The sequence below is a fragment of the Pristiophorus japonicus genome, chromosome 5 (genome assembly GCF_044704955.1).
Source record: "Pristiophorus japonicus isolate sPriJap1 chromosome 5, sPriJap1.hap1, whole genome shotgun sequence".
Taxonomy (NCBI): Eukaryota; Metazoa; Chordata; class Chondrichthyes; family Pristiophoridae; genus Pristiophorus; species Pristiophorus japonicus.
In genome coordinates, this window is record NC_091981.1 from 159,503,464 (window position 1) to 159,531,007 (window position 27,544).

General features: G+C 43.4%; 1 protein-coding gene across 3 annotated transcripts in view; it reads right to left on the reverse strand.

Annotated features, from left to right (window-relative positions):
* Positions 1 to 27,544, reverse strand: part of mios (missing oocyte, meiosis regulator, homolog (Drosophila)) — an 83,864-nt gene that overhangs the window by 27,501 nt on the left and 28,819 nt on the right. For all 3 annotated transcript variants that reach the window (XM_070881038.1, XM_070881039.1, XM_070881037.1), the window contains 6 exons: positions 25,579 to 25,677; positions 21,232 to 21,492; positions 19,103 to 19,272; positions 18,932 to 18,997; positions 3,898 to 4,056; positions 2,770 to 2,922 (listed from right to left, as the gene is read on the reverse strand). In XM_070881038.1, coding sequence (XP_070737139.1) covers positions 2,770 to 2,922; positions 3,898 to 4,056; positions 18,932 to 18,997; positions 19,103 to 19,272; positions 21,232 to 21,492; positions 25,579 to 25,677 — 908 coding nt within the window. The remainder of the gene's footprint in view (positions 1 to 2,769; positions 2,923 to 3,897; positions 4,057 to 18,931; positions 18,998 to 19,102; positions 19,273 to 21,231; positions 21,493 to 25,578; positions 25,678 to 27,544) is intronic.

Sequence of the window (27,544 nt, forward strand, 5' to 3'; positions counted from 1 at the left end):
ATGGTATTGGGGATAATGTATTGACGTGGATAGAGAACTGGTTGGCAGACAGGAAGCAAGAGTGGGAATAAACGGGTCCTTTTCAGAATGGCAGGCAGTGACTAGTGGGGTGCCGCAGGGTTCAGTGCTGGGACCCCAGCTATTTACCATATACATTAATGATTTAGATGAAGGAATTGAATGTACTATCTCCAAGTTTGCAGATGACACTAAGCTGGGTGGCGGTGTGAGCTGTGAGGAGGATGCTAAGAGGCTGCAGAGTGACTTAGACAGGTTAGGTGAGTGGGCAAATGCATGGCAGATGCAGTATAATGTGGATAAACGTGAGGTTACCCACTTTGGTGGCAAAAACATGAAGGCAGAATATTATCTGAATGGTGACAGATTAGGAAAAGGGGAGGTGCAACGAGACCTGGGTGTCATGGTACATCAGTCACTGAAAGTTGACAAGCAGGTACAGCAGGCGGTGAAGGCGACAAATGGCATGTTGGCCTTCATAGCTAGAGGATTTGAGTATAGGAGCAGGGAGGTCTTACTGCAGTTGTACAGGGCCTTGGTGAGGCCACACCTGGAATATTGTGTTCAGTTTTGGTCTCCTAATCTGAGGAAGCACGTTCTTGCTATTGAGCGAGTGCAGCGAAGGTTCACCAGACTGATTCCTGGGATGGCAGGACTGACATATGAAGAGAGACTGGATCGACTGGGCTTATATTCACTGGAGTTTATAAGAGTGAGAGGGGATCTCATAGAAACATATAAAATTCTGACAGGACTGGATAGGTTAGAGGCAGGAAGAATGTTCCCGATGCTGGGGAAGTCCAGAACCAGGGGTCACAGGATAAGGGGTAAGCCATTTAGGACCGAGATGAGGAGAAATTTCTTCACTCAGAGAGGGTTGTTAACCTGTGGAATTCTCTACCGCAGAAAGTTGTTGAGGCCAGTTCGTTAGATATATTCAAAAGGGAGTTAGACAAGGCCCTTATGGCTAAAGGGATCAAGGGGTATGGAGAGAAAAGCAGGAATGGGGTACTGAGGTTGAATGATTAGCCATGATCTTATTGAATGATGGTGCAGGCTCGAAGGGCCGAATGTCCTACTCCTGCACCTAATTTCTATGTTTCTATGACGCTCCAGTGCAGTATTGGAGGAGTGCTGCACTGTCGGAGGTGCTATCTTTCGGTTGAGATGTTAAGCCGAGGCCCTGTCTGCTCTCAGGTGGATGTAAAAAAATCCCACGGCACTATTTCGAAGAAGAGCAGTGGCGTTATCCCTGGTGTCCTGGCCAATATTTATCCCTCTAACATCATCACAATCATTATCACATTGCTGTTCATTACCAGTTGCATGATAGCAAAGAAGTTAGGATTTGGTGAATCAAATGTCCATGTTCCTGCCAGCTTCTGAAAAACCACTGTGTATAATATAGTTTGGCATGTGATAGGGGAATACCGGACAGACCCCCAAACCTTAGTACTCTTAATACAACCCAAAGCTCACTTTTCCTACACCTATGGCCCTTCACATGTCTCTGGATCTCAAGTAAAAGCCCCCCTTTGTGGAATGTTGCCAAAACTAGCATTCATGCTGCTCCTTCTATTTTGTCTGAGATGAAACAAGGGAATGAAATTAGGAGGCAAGGCTATCCCGTTATTTATTGACCAAGGGCTCTATTTAAATTTCAGACAGTTCTACTTTATCCACACCTTTTTCTGTAGGGCCTCTTCCTACAATTGCCTGGGAAGGCATGAAATCAGAGGTACAGTGTGTTGAAAGATTCCTAAAAGTGGCCCTTGGGTAACACACTGTTTGACATTACGACCACGAAAAGAATTTTGTGAGCAACATCACAGTTTCCTGCTTTCAACAGGTTTCCACTCATCTACTGTTCAGGGATTTGTTGAAATTCAATGAAAAAAGGTATAAGATATTATACATGTACAATTATGCTTTGTGTGCATGCACAGGCCAACATCCTCAGCATTGAAGCACTGCCCACACTTAATCAGCTCTGCTGGGCAGGTCACATAGTTCGCATGCCAGACACGAGACTTCCAAAGCAAGCGCTCTACTCAGAACTCGTCCACGGCAAAGGAGCCAAAGGCGGGCAGAGAAAACGTTACAAGGACACCTTCAAAGCCTCCCTGATAAAGTGCGACATCACCACTGACACTTGGGAGTACTTGGCCATAGACCGCCTTAAGTGGAGGAAGTGCATTCGGGAGGGCGCTGAACTCCGAGTATCGTTGCCGAGAGCATGCAGAAATCAAGCGCAGGCAGCGGAAGGAGCATGCGGCAAACCAGGCTCCCTGCCCACCCTTTCCCTCAACGACTATCTGTCCCACCTGTGACAGAGACTGTGGTTCTCGTATTGGACTGTACAGCCACCTAAGAGCTCATGCTAAGAGTGGAAGCAAGTCTTCCTCGATTCCGAGGGACTGCCTATGATGATGATGATTCACAGATAGTTGTTAAGCCATTACCTTTTTTTCATTTCTCTTTAGTGCAAGCTAGCCAAAGAATGTTTGAAACAGTTGGAGGACACTGCTGCTCTGTAGAATCTGTGGAATTCAGATACCTAACCTATATGCCCAATTTCTTCTCAGAACTATAAATTGGACCAGAATCCAATTTAAAATGCAAGAATTTGCCAAGTTTAGTTAACAAGTTACTGATTTTTTTTATTTTATTCTTTTAAATTCATTTTTTCTCTACATGAAACCAACATTTTTAACAGAACTATATTGTTCAGTTTATTGAAAACCCATTTACCTGTGCAAGAGGTTTTGAAAATGGGTCCAACTTACTCCTATGGATGTCAAATTCAGCCCTCTTATGCCAGAACCTCCAAGCATCAAGTAGGTTCCTGTAATTCTCAATCCAATACTGGACCCTGGGATCTTTCACAACATCACTCGGGAAGCCCTGAGAATGTTAAAAGAATATAAACTTTATTTAGAAATTCATAATACTCTCTGAAATCACATCTTTTAAAAGAGATCAGAAATGATTTGTCTAGATAGTTGCCAAAGGGGATGGACAACAACTTAACATTACGCATAACCTTTGTGCAAAATAATGTATTCTGTCTATCCATAGGTCTTGAGTTATGATGACATTATTAAATAAAATGAACAGAGTGTTTCAAGGCATTTTGCCAATTTTTAAAAGCAATTTTCAATAGGTGATGTACCTTGTCGAAGTAAAGCAAACAGGAGACCACGTTACCCTGCTTGAATTACACCTCCTTTCAACTACTATATCCTTGCTTCAATTATATCTCCTTTCAACTAATCATACAGTAACACTAACTGATTACTGGTCAATCAAATCAATAACCATTTTACAATTAAAATAATTATTACTCCCTTCTTTGAATTGCTATGCAGAATTCATTCATGCTTCTTTAATCAGGATAGGACATATTGTGGGGCAGACAAATCAGTTGCATATGGAAGAAGAAGAATAGACTCCTTGATATTAATTCTCTTTCTTCACTGCAATTAAGTATTCTGATTAAAACGATCAAGTTTTTATATTGTTATTAGTATGAAAGCTATAATTTAAACTGGGTCTTTAAATTGTAGGAGCAACAACACTCAACAGTCTGGTGGTAGACATATACCCTTTCATAGTGGTATCATAAGAGAACAAGTCAAGGTTGAAGAAAGGACATTTAGCTCATCCCTATAGTACTTCAACTCACCCAGCCTAACATTTCTCTCCTCGCACCGCCCCCATAAATGCCTTTGGTTCAATGTCCTTACATGGTCAAAATGTTTAGTACCCATTGGATAAAGATTTTTTTTCTAAAGTCTCATGTAGAATCTCCAACTACAAAGTTAAGAAAATAAGTTTGTTTGAAAGTGCAGTCATTGTCACATTTTTTGTTTCATCTACCTGCAACATACAGAAACTTGCTGTCTGTACATCACCAGTCCGATCTACATAGCTTTCCATTAGGTCAATGCCATCCTTTGTCAGGCCCGTTAATAGAATTCCCTCGAGGTTTCCAGCTTCTTTCATTTCATTGGTTAATTTGTCAATATACCGAAGGATCTAAAGATCAGAATTATTTGTCAATACAGTATATCAATGGAGCTAAAGAACAGGATCATTTCAATTTTTGCATTGGACAGTTACATTTGAGCAACATGCGAGACAAGACCAACATATTTGGGAAAATAAATAAAAGTTATTAGGCCTGAAATTGGTGGACATACCGCCCAAAATCACAAAATTGATTGAAAAATACCAACATACCGCCTGGCAGGAAATTCATCAGCGACTTACTGCCAGGCGGTATGCATACCGCCCAAAATTGCCAAATTGATGACTTACCGCCGACCCTGCAGACCACCCTGGAAAAGGAGGTTTTAAGTCAATCTTCACCTGTGAAATATTTTTTTATCCGTCACCACCGCCCAACCCCCCCCCCCCCCCGTCTCTTTCCTCTCCGCCACAGCGATCTCCTACCCGCCCCCCGCACACAGCGATTTCCTACCACCACCCCCTCCCCACAGCGATCTCCTACCCCGCCCCCCCCCCACAGTGATCTCCTACCCCGCGCCCCCCCCCCCCCACAGCGATCTCCTACCCCGCGCCCCCCCCCCCCACAGCGATCTCCTACCCCGCACCCCCCCCCACAGCGATCTCCTACCCCGCCCCCTCCCCACAGCGATCTCCCACCCCCCCCACACAGCGATCTCCTACCCCGCCCCCTCCCCACAGCGATCTCCCACCCCCCCCACACAGCGATCTCCTACCCCACCCCCCCACAGCGATCTCCCCGCCCCCCCCTCACAGTGATCTCCTACACCCCCCCCCACAGTGATCTCCTAACCCCCCCCACCCCACAGCGATCTCCTACCACCCCCCTCCCCACAGCGATCTCCTACCCCCCCCCCCCACAGCGATCTCCTACCCCGCCCCCCCCACAGCGATCTCCTACCCCGCCCCCCCCCCACAGTGATCTCCTACCACGCGCCCCCCCCCCCCACAGTGATCTCCTACCCCGCGCCCCCCCCCCACAGCGATCTCCTACCCCGCACCCCCCCCACAGCGATCTCCTACCCCGCCCCCTCCCCACAGCGATCTCCTACCCCACCCCCCCACAGCGATCTCCCCGCCCCCCCCCTCACAGTGATCTCCTACACCCCCCCCCACAGTGATCTCCTAACCCCCCCCATCCCCACAGCGATCTCCTACCCCGCCCCCCCCCCCACAGCGATCTCCTACCCCGCCCCCCCCCCACAGCGATCTCCTACCCCGCCCCCCCCCCACAGCGATCTCCTACACCCCCCCCCACACACAGCGATCTCCTACACCCTCCCCCCACATAGCGATCTCCCCCCCCCACACACAGCGATCTCCTCCCCCCCCACACAGCGATCTCCCCCCCCCCCCACACAACGATCTCCTCCCCCCCACCCACACAGCGATCTCCTTCCCCCCCCCACACAGCGTTCTCCTTCCCCCCCCCACACAGCGTTCTACCAACCCCCCCCCCCCACAGCGTTCTACCAACCCCCCCCCCCCCCCCCACACAGCGTTCTAACCCCCCCCCCACCCCAACAGCGTTCTACCCCCCCCCCCCTGCGATCTGAAAAGGACTCATTGTTCGCACACCGCCGGCTGCACTCTGCCGAGAAAAAAACTGATGAAAATCGTGCATACTCCGCCCCAGCAGTACCCGGCGGTATGAAACGACATATCACCAGCATACCGCTGAGAAGTGGGCGGACGACCAATTTCGGTCCCACTGTGTTCACGATTTCCCCATATTGTGTATCAAACATACTGTAGCAATTATTGTTTAGTAAATGTAAGCACATGAAGTTCATTAACATATTTAGATTTTAAAAATTTTACATACTTCATGTCCACAAACTTTACTTCCTCGGTTATGCTTTTACAATGAAAAACCCACGCCAACAATCCACAATGCAAACTAGCTGTGTAAACATTTATAATCAGATAATCCCCCATGGCATTGCAATAAATACCCTTACAGTAGCTGAAAAGCTTTATTTCAACGTTCTCAAAGAATAATATAAAATAAAATGGTAGACAGAAGCCATTACAATAACATGTGAGATTTTAAATATAATTGGAGAAATGGAGAACTTATTTAGAACAAAATGTGTTTTTGACACCATACAGGAAAGTTGAAACCAACACAAACCACATATATCACAACTCTCAGACAACAAAAGGATATTGATGAACATTACTGCCTAGTTAGGTGAGCTGCACTGAATTAATAAATCAAACAAGTAGCAGGCACCAGTGAATTAATAAATTCATAGAGTAGCAGGCAACAAATAAATAAAGACAGTAGTGAGTAGTGAATTAAGTGGAGAAGTTTGCAGTGAATTAATAAATACATAAGGCTGGATTTTCGGCTTTCTCAATTTCGGGGTGCTAATTGCGGCGGAGTGGTAAAGATACCGCCTGAAAATAGTTTGTGCCTTCGACTGGAAAATTCAGCAAAAAATTAGGATCCATGATTGTCGATGTTAAATCAGGCGTTACACAATGAACCCTTCCTATTTTTCTCTTTGCAGTCAAAGTACTCACACAACAGGCGAGAGCAGCTGCACACAGGCAGGGGACCACCTCAAATCCTAGATTTGACAGATATCACGAGTGTCTGTAATCATTGGAGCACTAAGCTCGGGCAGTTGCCGGGGGCAATGCTGAGCCGCCTTTGGGCAGTGAGGGTATGTAAATGGATTATGCGACTGACTTCATTGAGATGTATTATGAAGTGGCGGGGGGGCCTTAACATGTACCTTCCTCCTATCACCCTGTCCCCTCCCCTGCTGCTAACTACACGTCTGTTCTTTTGTGCTTGCAGAAAACAGCCACAATCTTGCCAGCCTTCCCGTGAGGCATCTACATCTGATCATGGGGAAAGATGACGACGCTTGCGAAGACACTCAAATGCTTGAGCCGCAGAGCCCACCAATTGGCCCCTTGGAAGAGACCACTTCTGGGGACGAGGCCAATTTCCAGGGATTTGAGTCGTCGAAGACTCCTGGTCCCAGTCGCCTACAGCAATGCGAAGCGAGGGGGGAATCTAGCAGGCCAGTTCTCTGGAGGGCGAGTTGGCAAAGTAGGTCTGCTCAATGACAGGCAGACATGGAACTGGACTTGGTGGAAATGTCTAGGGAAACCACAGGAACGCACTGTGAGCTTATGAGTTTATTAGGACGGATCCCAGAGAACATCGAAAAGCTTTCTGTGACTGTTGCAGAGACAGCATCACGCATAGTCGGTGTGACTCAGGATTCCAGCGAGGCAATCATTGCCCACTCAGAGGTTGGTGGCCTCTAGCAGCGACAGTTAAGTTAGAGAGAGTGTGTGGCACGTGCCCGGCACGTGCCCTTGATCACGGCGCTGCATCGATCGAATCGCAGGCACAGGCTACGCTGCTGCTTGGTGATGTGATGTGGTCGATGACTGGTGCCAACCTTGGTGTTCCCCACTGTCCAACAGGGAAGTTACGCGATGCCGAAGTAAGTTGTGGAGACACATTGTGCTCCGGGTGTTGAGGCCCAGGCCCGTAGAAGTCTTAGTGGCTCCCAGGAAATGGAAGGTGCTGCCCTTCCTCAGGATGACTGCATTCCGATCCCACCACTTTCTCCAACCGTGCACCATACACGATACACACCCCAGTCACCAGTGACTGCTTCCGCTGATGATGAGACAGCAGCAGTCTGCAGCCAGGCCTTCCTGGCCAAGAGCTGCTCCAGGGCGTCGTCATACGCCATCTGCACTGTCTGACCCCCTAATACAGCAGCCCTCAAGCAGCCTTGCAATAGGCACTGAGGCCTCAGTGAGGGGAGGCGGGAGGCAGCAGGCACGGCCGGGGGATAAAGGGAAATGCGGTGAAATGTCAGGGCAAGTCCCATTAAGGGGTGGCACAACCTTGTGCAGATGCATTGGTATATAATGACGACACCTGTAAATAGTTGTTCTTGATAAATGATGACCAGAAAGTGGTTCTCCCTGGATCAGGAAGGTGGTTCTCCTATGCTTTTTGGAAATAGGATGTGGGTGGGGGGCCTGACCTGTCCACCTCCATGGCACGAACCTGGTATTGCAGTAGTTCCAGGAACGGTGCTTTGGCTCTCGGCCTTTTGGCTAAGAGCAAAAACATTGGCGCAGAGTGATCCTTGAATGGGCCCAAGGTGACCTCTGGCGTTTGTGATCTGACAAAGAATTGGAAAGATTGGCAACGAATAAAACATTTAAAAAAAATGAACTTGTTGTTCACTGACTTGTTGCAGAATGCTGTTTATTGTTTAGTTTTGTTTTGTTGGTTGATTGTATCGTTTGGTGTTGCTGGGGGGTATTGTTTATTACCAGTTTTTATAAAAATGTTCCTTTGACCCTTTGCCATTGTGTCATGTGTCTCATTCCAAAATTCACTGTAGAAGAGCCATTATGGTGGCAGAGAGTCACAAGTCTTAGCTGCATCCCCAGCTTTCCCATTCAAACAAACCAGCTGGCGTATTGTGGCGCTTGCTCTGGCAGCATTTCCACGCTGCCTCCCACGTGGATGGGGTGGCTCTGCAATCGGTGCCTCACCGGGCTCCTCTTTGTCGTTCTCCTCCTCCTGAGGTGGGCCTGCAATCCCCATTGGCAATGCCTGGCCCTTCATGATGGCCAAGTTGTGTAGTATGTATCATACCACACCACAATAAATTCGAAGACCTGTTGAAAGGAGTATTGAAGGCTACCTCCCAAGCGGTCCAGGCATCGGAAGCATTGCTTGAGTACCCCAATTGCCTGTTCAATGATGTTGCGGGTGACTGCATGGCTGTCATTGTAGTGCTGCTCGGCTTCTCTGGTGGGGTTGCGGAGGTGGTCATGAACCAGATGGCTAGGCCGTATCCTTTGTCCCCGATCAGCCAGCTGTGCCCTTGCCTTTGTCACTGAAACATTCGTGAGACACTGCTCTTACTCAAGATGAAAGCATCATGTGTGCTCCCTGAATAGTGGGCATTCACTGCCAGGATGCGCTGATTGTAGTCGCACGACAACCGCATGTTTAGGGGGTGGTATCCTTTTCGGTTCCTGAATACCTCTGCATTGTCGAATGATGCTCACAAGGCGATATCTGTGCAGTCAATGGCTCCTTGAACCCTCGGTAAGCCCACAATTCTGCCAAGCTCAAGCCCTCCTCTCATTCTGGCTGTCCCTCCTCATAGGGAACCTCATGAAGTCTATTCTGCGGGCAAAGCCTTTGTTGCGTGCCGAATGCAACAATGTTCAGCGTGTTGAGAGATGCTGCATATGTCCCCTGCTGCTGCCTGGAAGGATCCGGAGGCATAGAAGCCATCACCACCAATCACATCTTCCCCTTCCCTCCCCACATTCTGAAGGGACCATTCCGCAATCACCCCAGTACTCTTCCGCTTCCCACGGCAAGCACAGGAGATGCAACACCTGACCTTTTACCTCCTCCCTTCTCACTGTCCAGGGCCCCAAGCATTCCTTCCAGGTGAAACAGCGATTTACTTGTACTTTTTTCAATTTAGTATGCTGTATTCATTGCTCACGATGTGGTCTCCTCTACATTAGGGAGACCAAACATAGATTGGATGACCGCTTTGTGGAACACATCCATTCAGTCCACAAGGGTGACCTCGACTTTCCAGTCGCCAGTCACTTTAATTCTCCGCTCCACTCCACTCCCACTCTGACCTCTCCGTCCTCAGCCTTCTATACTGTTCCAATGAAGCTCAAGGAACATAAGAACATAAGAATTAGGAACAGGAGTAGGCCATCTAGCCCCTCGAGCCTGCTCTGCCATTCAACAAGATCATGGCTGATCTGGCCGTGGACTCAGCTCCACTTACCCGCCTGCTCCCCATAACCCTTAATTCCCTTATTGGTTAAAAATCTATCTGTGATTTGAATACATTCAATAAGCTAGCCTCAACTGCTTCCTTGGGCAGAGAATTCCACAGATTCACAACCCTCTGGGAGAAGAAATTCCTTCTCAACTCGGTTTTAAATTGGCTCCCCCGTATTTTGAGGCTGTGCTCCCGAGTTCTAGTCTCCCCGACCAGTGGAAACAACCTCTCTGCCTCTATCTTGTCTATCCCTTTCATTATTTTAAATGTTTCTATAAGATCACTCCTCGTCCTTCTGAACTCCAACGAGTAAAGACCCAGTCTACTCAATCTATCATCATAAGGTAATCCCCTCATCTCCGGAGTCAGCCTAGTGAATCGTCTCTGTACCCTGTACAGTTGCAGCAGGACCTCTCTGCTTTTGTACTCCATCCCTCTCGCAATGAAGGCCAACATTCCATTCGCCTTCCTGATTACCTGCTGCACCTGCAAACTAACTTTTTGGGATTCATGCACAAGGACCCCCAGGTCCCTCTGCACCGCAGCATGTTGTAATTTCTCCTCATTCAAATAATATTCCCTTTTACTGTTTTTTTTTCCAAGGTGGATGACCTCACATTTTCCGACATTGTATTCCATCTGCCAAACCTTAGCCCATTCGCTTAACCTATCTAAATCTCTACACAACCTGCATTCCCACTAATCTTTGTGTCATCTGCAAATTTTGTTACACTACACTCTGTCCCCTCTTCCAGGTCATCTATGTATATTGTAAACAATTGTGGTCCCAGCATCGATCCCTGTGGCACACCACTAACCACCGATTTCCAACCTGAAAAAGACCCATTTATCGGGCCCGACTTTCTGCTTTCTGTTAGCCAGCCAATTCTCTATCCATGCTAATACATTTCCTCTGACTCCGCGTACCTTTATCTTCTGCAGTAACCTTTTGTGTGGCACCTTATCGAATGCCTTTTGGAAATCTAAATACACCGCATCCATCGGTACACCTCTATCCACCATGCTCGTTATATCCTCAAAGAATTCCAGTAAACTAGTGAAACATGATTTCCCCTTCATGAATCCATGTTGCATCTGCTTGATTGCACTATTCCTATCTAGATGTCCCGCTATTTCTTCCTTAATGATAGCTTCAAGCATTTTCCCCACTACAGATGTTAAACTAACCAGCCTATAGTTACTGCTGCTTTCCAATCCGCTGGTACCTCCCCAGAGCCCAGAGAATTTTGATAGATTATAACGAATGCATCTGCTATAACTTCCGCCATCTCTTTTAATACCCTGGGGTGCATTTTATCAGGACTAGGGGACTTGTCTACCTTGAGTCCCATTAGTCTGTCCAGTACTACCTCCCTAGTGATAGTGATTGTCTCAAGGTCCTCCCTTCTCACATTCCTGTGACCAGCAATTTTTGGCATGGTTTTTGTGTCTTCCACTGAGAAGACCGAAGCAAAATAATTGTTTAAGGTCTCAGCCATTTCCACATTTCCCATTATTAAATCCCCCTTTTCATCTTCTAAGGGACCAACATTTACTTTAGTCACTCTTTTCCGTTTTATATCTGTAAAAGCTTTTACTATCCGTTTTTATGTTTTGCGCAAGTTTACCTTCGTAATCTATCTTTCCTTTCTTTATTGCTTTCTTAGTCATTCTTTGCTGTCGTTCAAAATTTTCCCATTCTTCTAGTTTCCCACTAAACTTGGCCACCTTATACGCATTGGTTTTTAATTTGATACTCTCCTTTATTTCCTTGATTATCCACGGCTGGTTATCCCTTCTCTTACCGCCCTTCTTTTTCACTGGAATATATTTTTGTTGAGCACAATGAAAGAGCTCCTTAAAAGTCCTCCACTGTTCCTCAATTGTGCCACTGTTTAGTCTGTGTTTCCAATCTACTTTAGCCAACTCTGCCCTCATCCCACTGTAGTCCCCTTTGTTTAAGCATAGTACGCTCGTTTGAGACACTACTTCCTCACCCTCAATCTGTATTACAAATTCAACCATACTGTGATCACTCATTCCGAGAGGATCTTTTGCTAGGAGATTGTTTTATTATTCTTGTCTCATTACACAGGACCAGATCTAACATGTAAACATGTAAGTTATGCTGTGGGAAAGGGAGCAGCCGACATAACGACCTTGTTCAAGAAGGAAGACAAGAATAAACTGGATATCTCGAGACCAGTGAGTCTAATATCAGTTGTGCGCACTCTCCTAGATCCACAATTCGAGATAAAATTAATAAGCGTTCAGAAATGCGTGGGTTGATCAAGGACAATCTGCATGGATTTGGTAAAGACAAGTCCAAGTTATGTTTCACAAACGAGGTTTTTGAACTGAGTAAAGAGTATATAATAGATGTGGCATTTTTGAATTTTCAATAAGCTGCGTTCAATAGCTGTCTCAAGGGGCTTATTAGGAAAATTCAAGCACGTGGTATAGAAGAGGAAATGTAGCAAAGTCAGTTGACGGACAGGAAACAAAGGGTATGGGTAAATGGGTTTGGTTGTGACTGCATAAAGATTGGAAGTGGTGTACCCTAGGGATCACTTCCGTGTCGATATTTGTTGTCAGTCAGAAAGTCTTCGATGAGCTGACTCACAAAAGACTTTAGAAAAATCCAGGCTCAAGGCACAAGTGGAAATGAGAAAAGTTGCATGATCGACAGCGATCAAAGATTTAGGTTGAAATGCATGTTGCTTGGACTGCAGATGGGTTAGAAGTGGAGTAATAGTGCTGGGTCAAGAGATTGCTTAATTATATTGCTAGGTCATGAGTACAAGTCAGAAGCGGTCATGCTAAAATTATTTTCCCGGGTCTGATTGCACCTCGAGTAATTTGTTCATTTTAGTCACCAAGACATCAAGGAAACATGAAAGTGGTGTGGAAAAGAACCATGAAGCCAATTAATAGCATCAAACAATTGAGTTATGGATAAAGACAGAAGTTATTTAACCTTGAATGGAGGTGATTGAAGGGGCTTTATAAAAGTAGAGAAGACATTAATCCAGAGTAACTACTTCACTAGAACAAGAGGGCATAGATTAAAACCAAAGAGAAAGTTAGGTATGCCAGGGAGAACTTCTTCACAAAAATAATAATTTTCTAGACTGGCAGTGGAAGCAAAAACCTTTAACTCATTCAAGAGTCAGTTAGGCAATGAAAGAAAATAATGCGTTTTTTAAATTCTGGATGGATCAACTAAAATGGGCTGAATGAACTCAAACATCTGTATTTGTCTAGTATACCTAAATGATAGTAGACTCAAGTGAAAACAATGGGACTCATATCTAACTCGACTGTTGTCATAGTAGAATAAATTTACATGAAGTCATGTTACCCATTTTTCATTTTAAACCACTTATGGTGATAATTTGATTATAGTTGCAGTTGTTCATGGTTACTGTTGGACATTACCACAGGAAGAATAAAACACTAGAATTAATTTAAGAGTGCAGGAGGAGAGATGGGTGTGGAAGATAAGGGCTCCCTGGAGCACAAGTACTTCTTAGCTTATTACATGACCCTCGGGCTTTGGGCTATGCTTCTAGAGGACAATTTGCACTAATTTGAAGTAATGAATTTCATTACTGAAACAGGACACTTTCAGCTTTTAAATCTCTACTTCTGCTCTCCCCCAAGATAATTGGTTTAAATCTTCCAAATGAGTCATAAACAGATCATTTGTTACTTGTTCAAAGAATGACGCTTGAAGCTATCATTAAGGAAGAAATAGCGGGACATCTAGATAGGAATAGTGCAATCAAGCAGACGCAACATGGATTCATGAAGGGGAAATCATGTTTAACAAGTTTACTGGCATTCTTTGAGGCTATAACGAGAATGGTGGATAGAGGTGTACCGATGGATGTGGTGTATTTGGATTTCCAAAAGGCATTCGATAAGGTGCCACACAAAAGGTTACTGCAGAAGATAAAGGTACGCGGAGTTAGAGGAAATGTATTAGCATGGATAGAGAATTGGCTGGCTAACAGAAAGCAGAGAGTCGGGATAAATGGGTCCTTTTCGGGTTGGAAATCGGTGGTTAGTGATGTGCCACAGGGATCAGTGCTGGGACCACAACTGTTTACAATATACATAGATGACCTGGAAGAGGGGACAGAGTGTAGTGTAACAAAATTTGCAGATGACACAAAGATTAGTGGGAAAGCAGGTTGTGTAGAGGACTCAGAGAGGCTGCAAAGAGATTGAGATAGGTTAAGCGAATGGGCTAAGGTTTGGCAGATGGAATACAATGTCGGAAAATGTGAGGTCATCCACCTTGGAAAAAAAAACAGTAAAGGGGAATATTATTTGAATGAGGAGAAATTACAACATGCTGCGGTGCAGAGGGACCTGGGGGTCCTTGTGCATGAATCCCAAAAAGTTAGTTTGCAGGTAATCAGGAAGGCGAATGGAATGTTGGCCTTCATTGCAAGAGGGATGGAGTACAAAAGCAGGGAGGTCCTGCTGCAACTGTACAGGGTATTGGTGAGGCCACACCTGGAGTACTGCGTGCAATTTTGGTCACCTTATTTAAGAAAGGATATACTAGCTTTGGAGGGGGTACAGAGACGATTCCAGAGATGAGGGGGTTACCTTATGATGATAGATTGAGTAGACTGGGTCTTTACTCCTTGGAGTTCAGAAGGATGAGGGGTGATCTAATAGAAACATTTAAAATAATGAAAGGGATAGACAAGATAGGGGCAGAGAGGTTGTTTCCACTGATCAGGGAGACTAGAACTAAGGGGCACAGCCTCAAAATATGGGGAGCCAATTTGAAACCGAGTTGAGAAGGAATTTCTTCTCCCAGAGGGTTGTGAATCTGTGGAATTCTCTGCCCAAGGAAGCAGTTGAGGCTAGCTCATTGAATGTATTCAAATCACAGATAGATTTTTAACCAACAAGGGAATTAAGGGTTATGGAGAGCGGGCAGGTAAGTGGAGCTGAGTCCACGGCCAGATCAGCCATGATCTTGTTGAATGGCGGAGCAAGCCCGAGGGGCTAGATGGCCTACTCCTGTTCCTAATTCTTATGTTCTTATGTAATATAATGGGCAGCTCTGAACCACTGCAGTGCTGGATTGATCATGATCGGGGTCCAGTGGAAGAAGGTAAGATTTCAGATCCCTTGATGGTTTCCATTTCAAAGCTAAAGTGAAATCTAAGGCCTGCTCAGAGTTGACTGCTCTTCTGTTCAGTCAGTCAGTCAGATTCTCCTTAATAGTTCACTTGCTTCCAAGGCAGAGAAAAAAAGATTTTTTTCTTTCAGAGGCTGCGTGTTACAAATGGTTATGATCTGATAGCCATTACAGAGACGTGGTTGCAAGGCGACCAAGGCAGGGAACTGAATATTCAGGGGTATTTGACAATTCGGAAGGACAGACAGAAAGGAAAAGGAGGTGGGGTATCACTGTTAATAAAGGATGAGATCAGTGTGTTAGTGAGAAACGATATTGGCTCAGAAGATCAAGATGCTGAACCAGTTTGGGTGGAGATAAGGAATAATAAGGGGAAAATGTCACTGGTGGGCATAGTCTATAGGCCCCTGAACAGTAGCTACACTGTTGGATGGATTATAAATCAAGAAATAATGGAGGCTTGTAAAAAAGGAATGGCAATAATCATGGGCGATTTTAACCATCATATTGATTGGACAAACCAAATTGGCCAGGGTAGTCTTGAGGAAGAGTTCATAGAGTGTATCTGGGATAGTTTCCTTGAACAGTATGTTGTGGAACCAACCACGGAGCAGGCTATCTTAGATCTGGTACTGTGTAATGAGACAGGATTAATAAACGATCTCCTAGTAAAAGGATTCTCTAGGAATGAGAGACCATAACATGGTTGAATTTCAAATTCAGTTGGAAGGTGAGAAAGTTGGATCTCTAACCAGTGTCCTAAGCTTAAATAAAGGAGACTGCAAAGGTATGAAGGCAGAGTTGGTTAAAGTGGACTGAGAAAATAGATTAAAGAATGTGCAGTGGCAGACATTTAAGGAGATATTTCATAACTCTCAATAAAAATATATCTCAATGAGAAGGAAAGGCTGCAAGAGAAGGGATGACCATCCGTGGCTAACTAAGGAAATAAGGGATGGTATCATGTTGAAAATAAGGGCATACAATGTGGCCAAGACTAGTGGTAGGCCAGAGGATTGGGAAACTGTAAAAGCCAGCAAAGCACGACTAAAAAAATGAGAGAGAGAGAGGGAGGATGAATTATGAAAGTAAACTAGCACGAAATATAAAAACAGACAGTAAGAGTTTCAACAGGTACATAAAAAGGAAAAGAGTGGCTAAAGTCACCTAGAGGATGAGACTGGGGAATTAATAATGGGGAACAGGGAAATGGCAGAGACTTTGAACAGATATTTTGTATCGGTCTTCAGAGTAGAAGACACTAAAAACATCCCAATAGGGGATAATCAAGGGGCTACAGAGAGGGAGAAATCACTATCACTAAAAAAGTACTACTCGGTAAAATAATGGGACTAAAAGCAGACAAGTCCCCTGGACCTGATGGCTTGCATCCTAGGGTCTTGAAAGAAATGGCTGCAGAGATAGTGGATGCATTGGTTGTAATCTACCAAAATTCCCTGGATTCTGGGGAGGTCCCAGTGGATTGGAAAACCGCAAATGTAACACCCCTATTTAAAAAAGGAGGCAGACAGAAAGTAGGAAACTATAGACCAGTTCGTCTAACATCTGTCGTTGGGAAAATGCTGGAGTCCATTATTAAGGAAGCAGTAGCAGGATATTTGGAAAAGCATAATTCAATCAAGCAGTCAACACGGTTTTATGAAAGAGAAATCATGTTTGACAAACTTGCTGGAGTTCTTCGAGGATATAACGAGCAGGGTGGATAAAGAGGAACCAGTGGATGTGTTGGATTTGGATTTCCAGAAGGCATTCGATCAGATGCCACATAAAAAGGTTACTGCACAAGATAAAAGTTCACGGGGTTGGGGGTAATATATTAGCATGGATTGAAGATTGGCTAACAGAAAAGAGAGAGTCAGGATAAACGGGTCATTTTCCGGTTGGCAAATAGTGACTAGTGGGGTGCCGCAGGGATTGGTGCTGGGGCCTCAACTATTTACAATCTATCTTAATGACTTGGATGAAGAGGCCGAGTGTAATGTAGCTGATGATACAAAGATGGGTGCGAAAGCAAATTGTGAGGAGGACACAAATAATCTGCAAAGGGATATAGACAGGCTAAGTGAGTGGACAAAAATGTGGCAGATGGAGTATAATGTAGGAAATGTGAGGTTATCCACTTTGGCAGAAAAAAATAGAAAAGCAGATTATAATTTAAATGGAGAAAAATTGCAAAGTGCTTCAGCGGAGGGGGACCTGGGGGTCTTTGTGCATGAAACACAAAAAGTTAGTATGCAGGTACAGCAAGTAATCAGGAAGGCAAATGGAATGTTGGCCTTTATTGCAAGGGGGATAGAGTATAAAAGCAGAGAAGTCCTGCTACAACTGTACAGGGTATTGGTGAGGCCACACCTGGAGTACTGCGTGCAGTTTTGGTCTCAGTATTTAAGAATAAACTTGCATTGGAGGCTGTTCAGAGAAGGTTCTCTAGGTTGATTCTGGAGATGAGGGGGTTGACTTATGAAGATAGGTTGAGTAGATTGGGTCTATACTCATTAGTTTAGAAGAATGAGGTGTGATCTTATCGAAACATAAAATAATGAGAGGGTTGGACAAGTTGGATGCAGAGAGTACATTTCCACTCATAGGGGAAACTAAAACTAGGGGGCATAGTCTCAGAATAAGGGGCTGCCCATTTAAAACTGAGGAGGAGAGGAACTTCTTCTCAGAGGGTTGTAAATCTGTGGAATTCTCTACCCCAGAGAGCTGTGGAAGCTGGGTCATTGACTATATTTAAGGCAGAGATTGACATTTTGAGCGATAAGGAAATAAAGGGTTATGGGGAGTGGGCAGGGAAATGGAATTGAGTCCATGATCAGATCAGCCATGATCTTATTAAATGGCAGAGCAGGCTCAAGGGGTCAAATGGCTTATCCTTGCTCCTATTTCTTGTATTCAAGTCCCATTCCAGAACTTAAGCATGTAACCTAGGCTGACACTCCTAGGTTGCAGTACCGAGGGAGTGCTGAATTGTCAGAGGTCTTGACTTTTGGATGAACAGTTAAACCAAGTCTCTATCTTGATCAATATCCCACCAACAACAATGAAATAAATGATGTGCTGGTAATGGCTTCTCCGTTTGAGGTACAGTGCACACAAAGTAATTAATTCTATGTGAAATGCTCATACATTTCTGAAAGATAAAGATATGATAAGATTCCATATAATTAGTTCAGAAGAAATGGTTTGCTATTAAAAAAAAAAGCTACGTGGAGAGGAGGGGGAAGAAATAATTTGAAAAGTGGAAAATGACAATATGCCAGTCATGAATAACACCGTTGCCAAACTGGGAATGCATCAGGTGGTGAGGGAGTAACCTACTTGGCCATATCTTCACTAACCTACCTGTCAGACATTTCTGTCTATGACAGCAGTGATAGGAGTGACCACCGCACAAATCTTGCAAAGTCAAAGCCTTGACTTCAGTGAAGATACCCTCCATTGTGCACTATCATTGTGCTAGGACAGATTAAGGACAAATTTAGCAGCCCAAAACTGTAAATCATCACAATCTGTAACTTCATAGCCAAGCATATCCTTCATTTCTTGATCAAAGCCAGAAGATCGACTTTGGTTCAATGGTGCAGAAAGGAGCATCATAATCAAGCATACTTTAGAATGAGGTACCACCTGGTAAAGCTACAACATAGGCCTACCTGCATGTTAAACTTCAGGGCTAAGTGGTCCCACATCCAATGGTAAAGAGCAAAGCTTTGTAGGCCCTACCACATCAAGTCAAGAATTGAGGTACACAACCAGGCATGCTAACAGGAGATTGAGGAAGCTCCATAATTATCTTCATCCTCAACTATAGTAGAGCCCAGAAAAAAAATCAATAAATTTTAAATGGATTCAAACTGTGTATTATCATCTTTACACTTACCTGGGTGTCATTTAGAAACATATTAGCGAAGGCCACTCTGTCACGTACAGCTACACTGCTCTCATACTAAAGTGAAAGATGAAAAAATTTTACCATTTGACAAAATAATTGGTTTACAAAAATGTTAATGGTCAAAATGATAAACATTAATGATAGGCGAACAGAACTTACCAACACACCATCATATGACCCTGGTTCACTAGTCAGAAAGGCAAACATGACACATAGATAAGGATTATTTAGCTGCAGCCTCAGAGTGCTACACATTTCTCGCCACAGAGAATTCTTTTCATCTGTGTAACCAGACAGTGCCATTGCTACAACATTCAGATTCAAATCTCCTGCAAATCACAAAGGATTCATTATAAGTCACCTCTTTCATTTATGTTTATTCAAAAAGAAAATCTACACCTAATAAAAGCTTTGTCCAAGCTCATCTGAAAAATACTCCCCCCTCTCAAATCCAACTTATTAACTATCTGACCTCCAAATTAGGGCTGTCATTTTTGCCACAGATCTGCTTTTCGGTGCACAAAGAGATCTTGAGTGCCAAAGCGAACAAATATTGGGATTGAAAATCCATAACCTTCCAGTGCACTCCTGGCAAATCCAGCAAGAGGTCTTGACACACCAGGTCCTAGCCTACCTCGCCCGCTTCTGTAATGCTTTTTTTGTGCTGGAGTCTCCACCCATTCAAACAAGAACACTGGTGTTAGAAGCGACAGCTGGGGAGGGCCCATCCCTGACTTAGCAAGACATTAATGGGACTGTAATTGAGTGAAAGCAAAAGTAACATCCAATGAATGTAAGCCCACGTGGAGATTCCAGGTCTGAGTCATAGCCTGGACCCCCAAAAGACTGAAATATTTTTGCCTTTATTTTTCAGCCTCTGGCTGATGGGCACATTTCCAGGATCTTTGAGGGTTTACCATCCACCACAATGCAGTCTCCGTCGTCTGGGACTGCCCAAGTTTCACTCCTACTTGCATTAGTGCCCACTGAGCATATTTGTATGAGGTGAGCTTCCCCTGATTCTGCACTCTCTGGTGGGGGTCAACACTGGAGGCCACTTGTGTCAGGATCCTGGGCTGTGGAAACACAAAAATCAGCTAACTCAAGATAGAGTTTAAAACAAAATTAGGGTGTATTTTCAGATTAATAAGAAAACAAATTATAATTTCACTTTGGGGTCTTCTTTTACGAAATTATGAGTGTCAGCACTCTCATCTCGGAGTCAGAAGGCTGTGGGTTAAAATCGCACTCCAGATACTTGACCACATAATCTAGGCTGGCACTTCAGTCCAGCACTGAGGGAGTGCTGTAGGATTGGAGGCGTTACCTGATTTATGTGGTGGGAGTCTATTAATAATATAATACACAAATATTGCTTTCAAGAAGGATTCTAAGGGGTAGAGTTTCTGCTCTGGGCGCAATTGGCAATCTGGGCGCAAATTGCACTTGAAATTGTGCTAGTTTTACAAAGTAAAGTTATGGCTCAAGCTTCCACTCAAAGTCATTTACATAATCAAAAAAATAAAATCTTCCATGCACCAGTGCAATCGGGAAGCGCAACACAATGTAATTGTTTATTATTTGTCCTTGCATTGAAAACATTCATTGATGTATTTAAGAGTGGTAACCTGATGCAGTTTTATTAATGCAGCTGAAAATGGGTTTATTATAAAAAAAATAAACATTTTTAATAAGTGTTTATTCCACCTATGAGTAATCTGATTTCAAATCACTGAAAATTACTTTAAAAATTCTATACTGAACCATTTACTAGTTTCATTGGTGTACACTAGTCAGTTTCTTACCAATTTAAATATTATTTTTTGATATTTAAAAACTTGTAATACATGCCTACTAGAGCCTTTGTGCCTAAAAGAAATATTAGCTTAATTTGAAGAGCCTCCGCGAACCGTCGCAAACTCGCCATTCATATTATTTAGATCTGGAGGCGTGGTCATTTTTGAGGGCAGGGCCAGCTTCCAACACAATGTTTTTAAACCAACGTTATAGATGGCCGTAACTTGCGCTTAAAATTCCGCAATATTTTACGTGATTTGCTCAATTTCAGGCGAAAACTAGTGGAAACTCTAGGCCTATAGCGTGACAAAATTTCTAAAACCCATGCCACAGGAGAGTATTTATCCTCATTTGGTTACTCAAAGCAGATGAACGCTCATTCTCGTTTCCCCTCACTGAAAGAAATAAATACAAGATGCGTCACATAAATTGTCTTGTGTGTGTAATGATCGATTAGTTTGAAACAATGTAAAAACAGAAGAATAGTATACCTTTCCCCAAAGCAGCTCCCTTGTTAAGAATCTCTATAGCTCTTCGAATGTCAAGGTTAAAAAGTGCAACAGCAGCAGCTCGTTCCCATTCTTCTCCTTGCTCTAATGAGTTCAGGAAGGGACCCACATCAATCTCTGGTCCCTTCTGGATCCAGCCACAAAGTTGCAGAGCCAAGCATCGTTCCTCACTCTGGTATCTGATAACATCTGTCTGTCGATCACACCCAGTCCAGCTGTGCCTATAACTCTCTGTTTTTCTCTCTGACAAAGGAATAAATGTACACAAAAAATTGATATGGTGCTTCACAATGTTTTAACCTTGTCTACTTAATTAACTCATCCATGCTTGTTATCTCCAGACTCGACTATTCCAATGCTCTCCTGGCCAGTCTCCCACCTTGCACACTCTGTAAACTTATCATCCAAAACTCTGCTACCTGTATCCTAACTTGCACCAAGTCTCATTCACCCATCATCCCTGTGCTTGCTGACCTACATTGGTTGCTGGTCCAACACCTCAAATTTAAAATTCTCATCCTTGTGTTCAAATCCCTCCATGGGTTTGCCCTGTCCTATCTCTTTAAACTCCTCCAGCCCTACGTCCTTCTGGGCTCTTGTGCACCCCGATTTCCTCTGCTCCACCATTGGTGGCCACCCCTTCAGCTGTCTAGGTCCCAAGCTCTGGAATTCCCTCCCTAAACCTCTCAGTCTCTCTACCCCTCTCTCCTCCTTAAAACCTATCTCTGACTCAGCTTTTGGTCACCTGTCTTAATATGTCCTTATGTTGCTCAGGTGTCAAATTTTGTCTCATTACATTTCTGTGAAGCGCCTTGGAACGTTTTACTATCTTAGACGTGCTACATAAATGCAAGTTATTATTGTTGAGCTAGATAACTCATCATGCAATAATGGGCTCTGCTCGACACTAAGTGCAAAACTTGACTGTAAGAACCAATACTTTTTCTGATTGTACAAATGAAATAAAAGGCACATGGGCAAAAATTTGGAAGATGGAGTATAATGTTGGAAAATGTGAGGTCATGCACTTTGGTAGAAAAAGTCAAAGAGCAAGTTATTATTTAAATGGAGAAAGATTGCAAATTGCTGCAGTACAGCGGGACCTGGGGGTATTTGTGCATGAAACACAAAAGATTAGTATGCAGGTACAGCAAGTGATCAGGAAGGCCAATGGTATCTTGGCCTTTATTGCAAAGGGGATGGAGTATAAAAGCAGGGAAGTCTTGCTACAGTTATACAGGGTATTGGTGAGGCCACACCTGGAATACTGCGTGCAGTTTTGGTGTCCATATTTACAAAAGGATATACTTGCTTTGGAGGCAGTTCAGGGAAGGTTCACTAGGTTGATTCCAGAGATGAGGGGTTTGGCTTATGAGGAAAGGTTGAGGAGGTTGGGTCTCTACTCACTGGAATTCAGAAGAATGAGAGGTGATCTTATCGAAACATATAAAAGATTATGAGGGGGCTTGACGGGGTGGATGCAGAGAGAATGTTTCCACTAATAGGGGAGACTAGAACTAGAGGGCATAATCTTAGAATAAGGGGCCACCCATTTAAAACTGAGATGAGGAGAAATTTCTTCTCTCAGAGGGTTGTGGATCTGTGAAATTCGCTGCCTCAAGGAGCTGTGGAAGCCGGGACATTGAATAAATTTAAGACAGAAATACAGAGTTTCTTAAATGATAAGGGAATAAGGGGTTATGGCGAGCAGACAGGGAAGTAGACCCGAGTCCATGATCGGATCAGCCATGATCGTATTAAATGGCGGAGCAGGTTCGAGGGGCCGTATGGCCTACTCCTGCTCCTATTTCTTATGTTCTTATGAAAGCCCAAATATTCAATTTGATTGCTTGAATCTCAAGATTTATGAGCGAGTCCCAGGATGATCATCACACTGCCTCACTTGTGTCAAAGAGGAATTTTTCTAGGATGGTTCTGGATCCTGGAGTAATGCAATTTTGCCCCTGTTGAAGGAGTGTGACATAAAATACATCACTTGAGAGAAAGAGTTGTGGTTTTGATTGTGGATAATGTTGAAAGAAAATGTTCCATCCGTGTAAATGAGCATAACACAGCACATTTGGATAGTGCCAGTGGATGGAAGAGATCGGACATTGTATTCCTGAAACAAGGGGCTCAATTTTCCCCAGTGATTTGCGCCGTTTTTTTTGGAGCAGGCTACTTTTCTTGGCTTAAATTAAAAAAACCAGAGTCCCCAATTAACTTGCACCAGTGTAACTCAGTTAGTTACGATTTTTTTTAGATTAGTTTTTTTTTCAGCCAAAGGGGGCGTAACTTGTCACCCACGCCAATTCTGGCCATTGAGGCAAGTTTGGCCAGCTGAGAGTTACTCCAGTTCTGCTTAGGCCAGCGTATGTGGCCTCTGCAGAAAAATCTGGAGAGTTAAAGGAATTGTTGCAGGTAAGGAAATCGGCGCTGGTAAATGCAGCAGATGCAGAGGTGCAGAGAGTCAAGAGTCAGAGGCCATTTTTTGGGATGTCGGGCGGGGGAGTGGACCAGCAGGCAAGTTGCTGCACTATATTTTATTATGTTTTTAAATTGATGCAATGTGTTGCGAGCTGGCTGTATGTTTCACTTTGCAGCCTCAGCTCGCATTGTGTCCCGAGTTACCATGGCAGCCTGATCTTTTTGATGCACATCAAGGCTCCACCCCCAAAACTAAAGGACAGGTTAGACCACACCAAAATGAAGAAATCCAATGGGGAAACATAGAACATTTTTTTTGTGGCTTACTTAGGCCCCCAAAAAACAGGCATAATTCTTCAAGTACGCCAAAAAAAAGCTTTGGAGAAGATTGAGCCCAAGGTTTTGAAAGATGGGATATTTATATCTGGAAACATGCAATATGGGCAATTGAAGCCTTTTAAACTACATGTGGGTAGGCAGACTGCTTAAATTCTATAATATATATAAAAACAGACAAAGCACCATCAAAATATGCTTCGTCTGAACTCTGATTTTAAGTAGGTACCCAAATAACATCATCTTTTCCCACATGGTTACATTCAGCCCCTCAAGTTGCCCCCACATAACAGACAAACATTGCCATAGACTCCACTATCTTATTACTCTCTGGTATATTCACCAGGAGATATGCTTACCCTGACATAAACAGACCATATCCAGCTAATATTTAGGTCTCCCTCCAGATAACCAGACAGGCATATTTGTCCCTCCCTTAAAAACATCCAGGTTCTTTTCTTTGAAATCTAACTCTTTTCTCATATGCACATGGTAACTGAAACTGTTTACAAAAAATACAGGTATTTGTAATTATTTTCTTTACAAAAAAAGATGCAAACCATTTTAGCTATTAAGAATCAATAAAAATTATATTACATAAAATTGGCATTTCCAGAAAACAATGGAAACTGTAGTGTATGAATTATAAAGTCACAAATTAGTGATACAAAAATATAGTATCTACAAATGGAGAAACAGAAAAAAAGCAGAGGAAAATAACTTCTGAAGTTGTAAATATTCTATTAAACATTCACAACTTGAGAACGTATTAGAATACCAAAAACTAGGAAAATGAGGGCAATATGAAAATACTTTTATAACATATACATTATGCCCATTTTATATTAGTGTAGGTCTCACATCCTCAAAGTTTAATAACAGATCTATAATTAAAGCTATGGCTTTATTACAACATGTTCCAGTTAGAAGTTTTATTAAAGAGTAACAGCTCCCCATCATTTTGGCTGATTGCTAGTAACACTTAGATAATGCAGAAACAGAGTTATTGTTATCCTCTAATCTGCATTGGTGTAGATTTCAGGCAATGAAAACAGAATCACAGAAAACAGAAGGACTCTTGAGGTACTACTTATACCAAAAATATATATATCTAACGAAACTGGAAGTGAGTTTGTCCTTGAGTGATGTAATAGCCAATCAAAAACAAGTTAAACTTCTAAAGCAGAAAAATGGGACTGTTAATTCAGATACAAAGGTGTGTTAAAATGTTTATATTTCTAAGTTTCTTTGCTGCAGACCTGTTACAAATCAAATAGGAAAACCTTATATTTTAAAAAAAAAATTGTTGCTGCTATATATAGCTGAGTTATGCAGTTTCTGTTTTTGGATAGTTAAAATTCAAACACTTTGTGTTCCTGATCCAAACCATTGCCCAATTAAGAAACCCGATGTTTGGATTGGAAATTTGTTTCAGTCCACTTGAACTTAAATTCTGCATTCTCATGCCTTTTAGTTATCTAATAACATTTGGATCAAACTACAAGCATCTGCACCAGAAAAAAAAATTACAAATGGAGGGAAACACACCAATTAATTCATACTCACCTGCAATTGATTTCACTATTGTTTTGATGCCAGAGTATACAAGAGGCACTTTGTTCACAGGTGATTTCTGTTCTGCATCTTCAGCATATTGTTTCATGAGTGATTGTAAATATAGGAAAGCAACATGAAGGGAAAAATAGCTTGTAGTGGCTTTTGCCTGCTTTAATAGCAATTGACACAACGAGGATCTATAAACAATGTCATCATGCTTCAGCAACTCTTAGTAATATACCACAACCTTGAATTTTCCACAATCTGAACATGCACTTAACCAAACCTACAATATGCAATTCTGTAATCAAACAGCCATTGTCTTCATTACTCACCATCTGGTGGTTGAGCACATTAGTTCAGAGGCAGCTCCTGGCCAGTTGTATACATCACCTTGTTCAATAATTTCAATTAAGAAATAAGTTTTGATAATGTGCAACATGAAAAATCTTTCTCATCCACCAGGATTGGATCCCCCATCCTAAGCACTGCATCATTCTCCTCACCGTCTCCCTCCCCTCAACACACATGCCTTTCCATCCATTGTCAGCCTGCATGAGAAATTGGTGGCACCCATAACCACGACCCCCAATGACCCCCTCTCCAATGCTTCCACACACCATCACTGCAATTCCAGTGCTGCCACACCCAAAACCCATCCTTTCAACAAGATCCCTCTCCCACTCTCCTCAACCTGGCCTGCCCTTTCCCAGTGCTCCCACATTCAGTAAACACCCTCTTCATTCTTTCATACCCCTCAAAATGGCTTCCTCCCAAACCCCAGAACCACCCACAGACCCTCACGACTGCTACACACAGTTCCTACATCCTACCCGCAAGATCTTCCCCTTCATCCTGTACTTTTAAAAAAAAAAGATAAAATAACTGCAGTTAAAAAAAAAGTTATAAGTAAAACTGAAACTAATTTATAGTTCCAAATATAGACAATTCTGTTAGCTGAGCCTGAAAATGTTGCTAACGCTCCTAAAGAACTCTAATAAAAGCACAATTGGACTTATTCAAATCATTGTAAATCAGTGGTTCTAATCTTGCATTGTATGCTACAACAGCCTGTCTGGCAATTCACCACAAACAATGCTATGGAAAGCTCATTATCACAGACTATATTTCATATACTCTATGTACGTAACTCAATGTCATGTTAATAACCCATCCTCGGGGACGAAAGGGAAGACCGAGCTGAAGCTGGAATTTTAAAACCAGAGTTCCCTACTGCATAACTTAAAGCACTAACTGCATCATGACATCACATCTGCCTTATTTCAGTGGTAAGTTCATCCAGAAAATACATTGTGGTGGACTGAGGTCACAGCACAATGGAGCATGCCAGCAAAAACTACTCAGGCAATCACACTGACCCTTTACCAGCCAACACCAATCTTGTCGTAAGTGGCAACCCTACAAGGTAAACTGGCATAAGATTTTAGCCAATTAATAATGCCTGCCATCTTGGTTATATATAGCAGCTGAAATTATGATGGGCCCTTTACACTGATGCAAATGTAGCAGGGAGAAACTCCTGAACACCAAACATGAAGACCGCTGACCCAGTCATAATTTCCAGAGATGGGATTCATTTAAGAGATTGGGGGGGAAGGAGCATGTGCTGCAGAGACAGAAGTGATGTTGGTGTACCCCACTGGGGCCTTCCTATGACCTCAATGGAACACACACCAGCTCTTAGTGGCAAGATTTCCACTGAGATCTTAAAAGGATGCAATGGGTAGAAATCCAAGACATGTTCCCACCCCTTGACGTAGTAGTAGGTAGCCATATTCCTCACCACCTTCCACGCACAGAATTTACTGCATTTTACATGGGTGGAATCCACTGGACCTGGGTTCCAACCCAAGTTCTGTCCCCATCAAGCAATTCATCCACCCTCTGCTCTGACCCTGGATTGGAATTTCAGGGCCTTTGTAACTAAAAGCTCAACTTCACCATCTTATTTAAT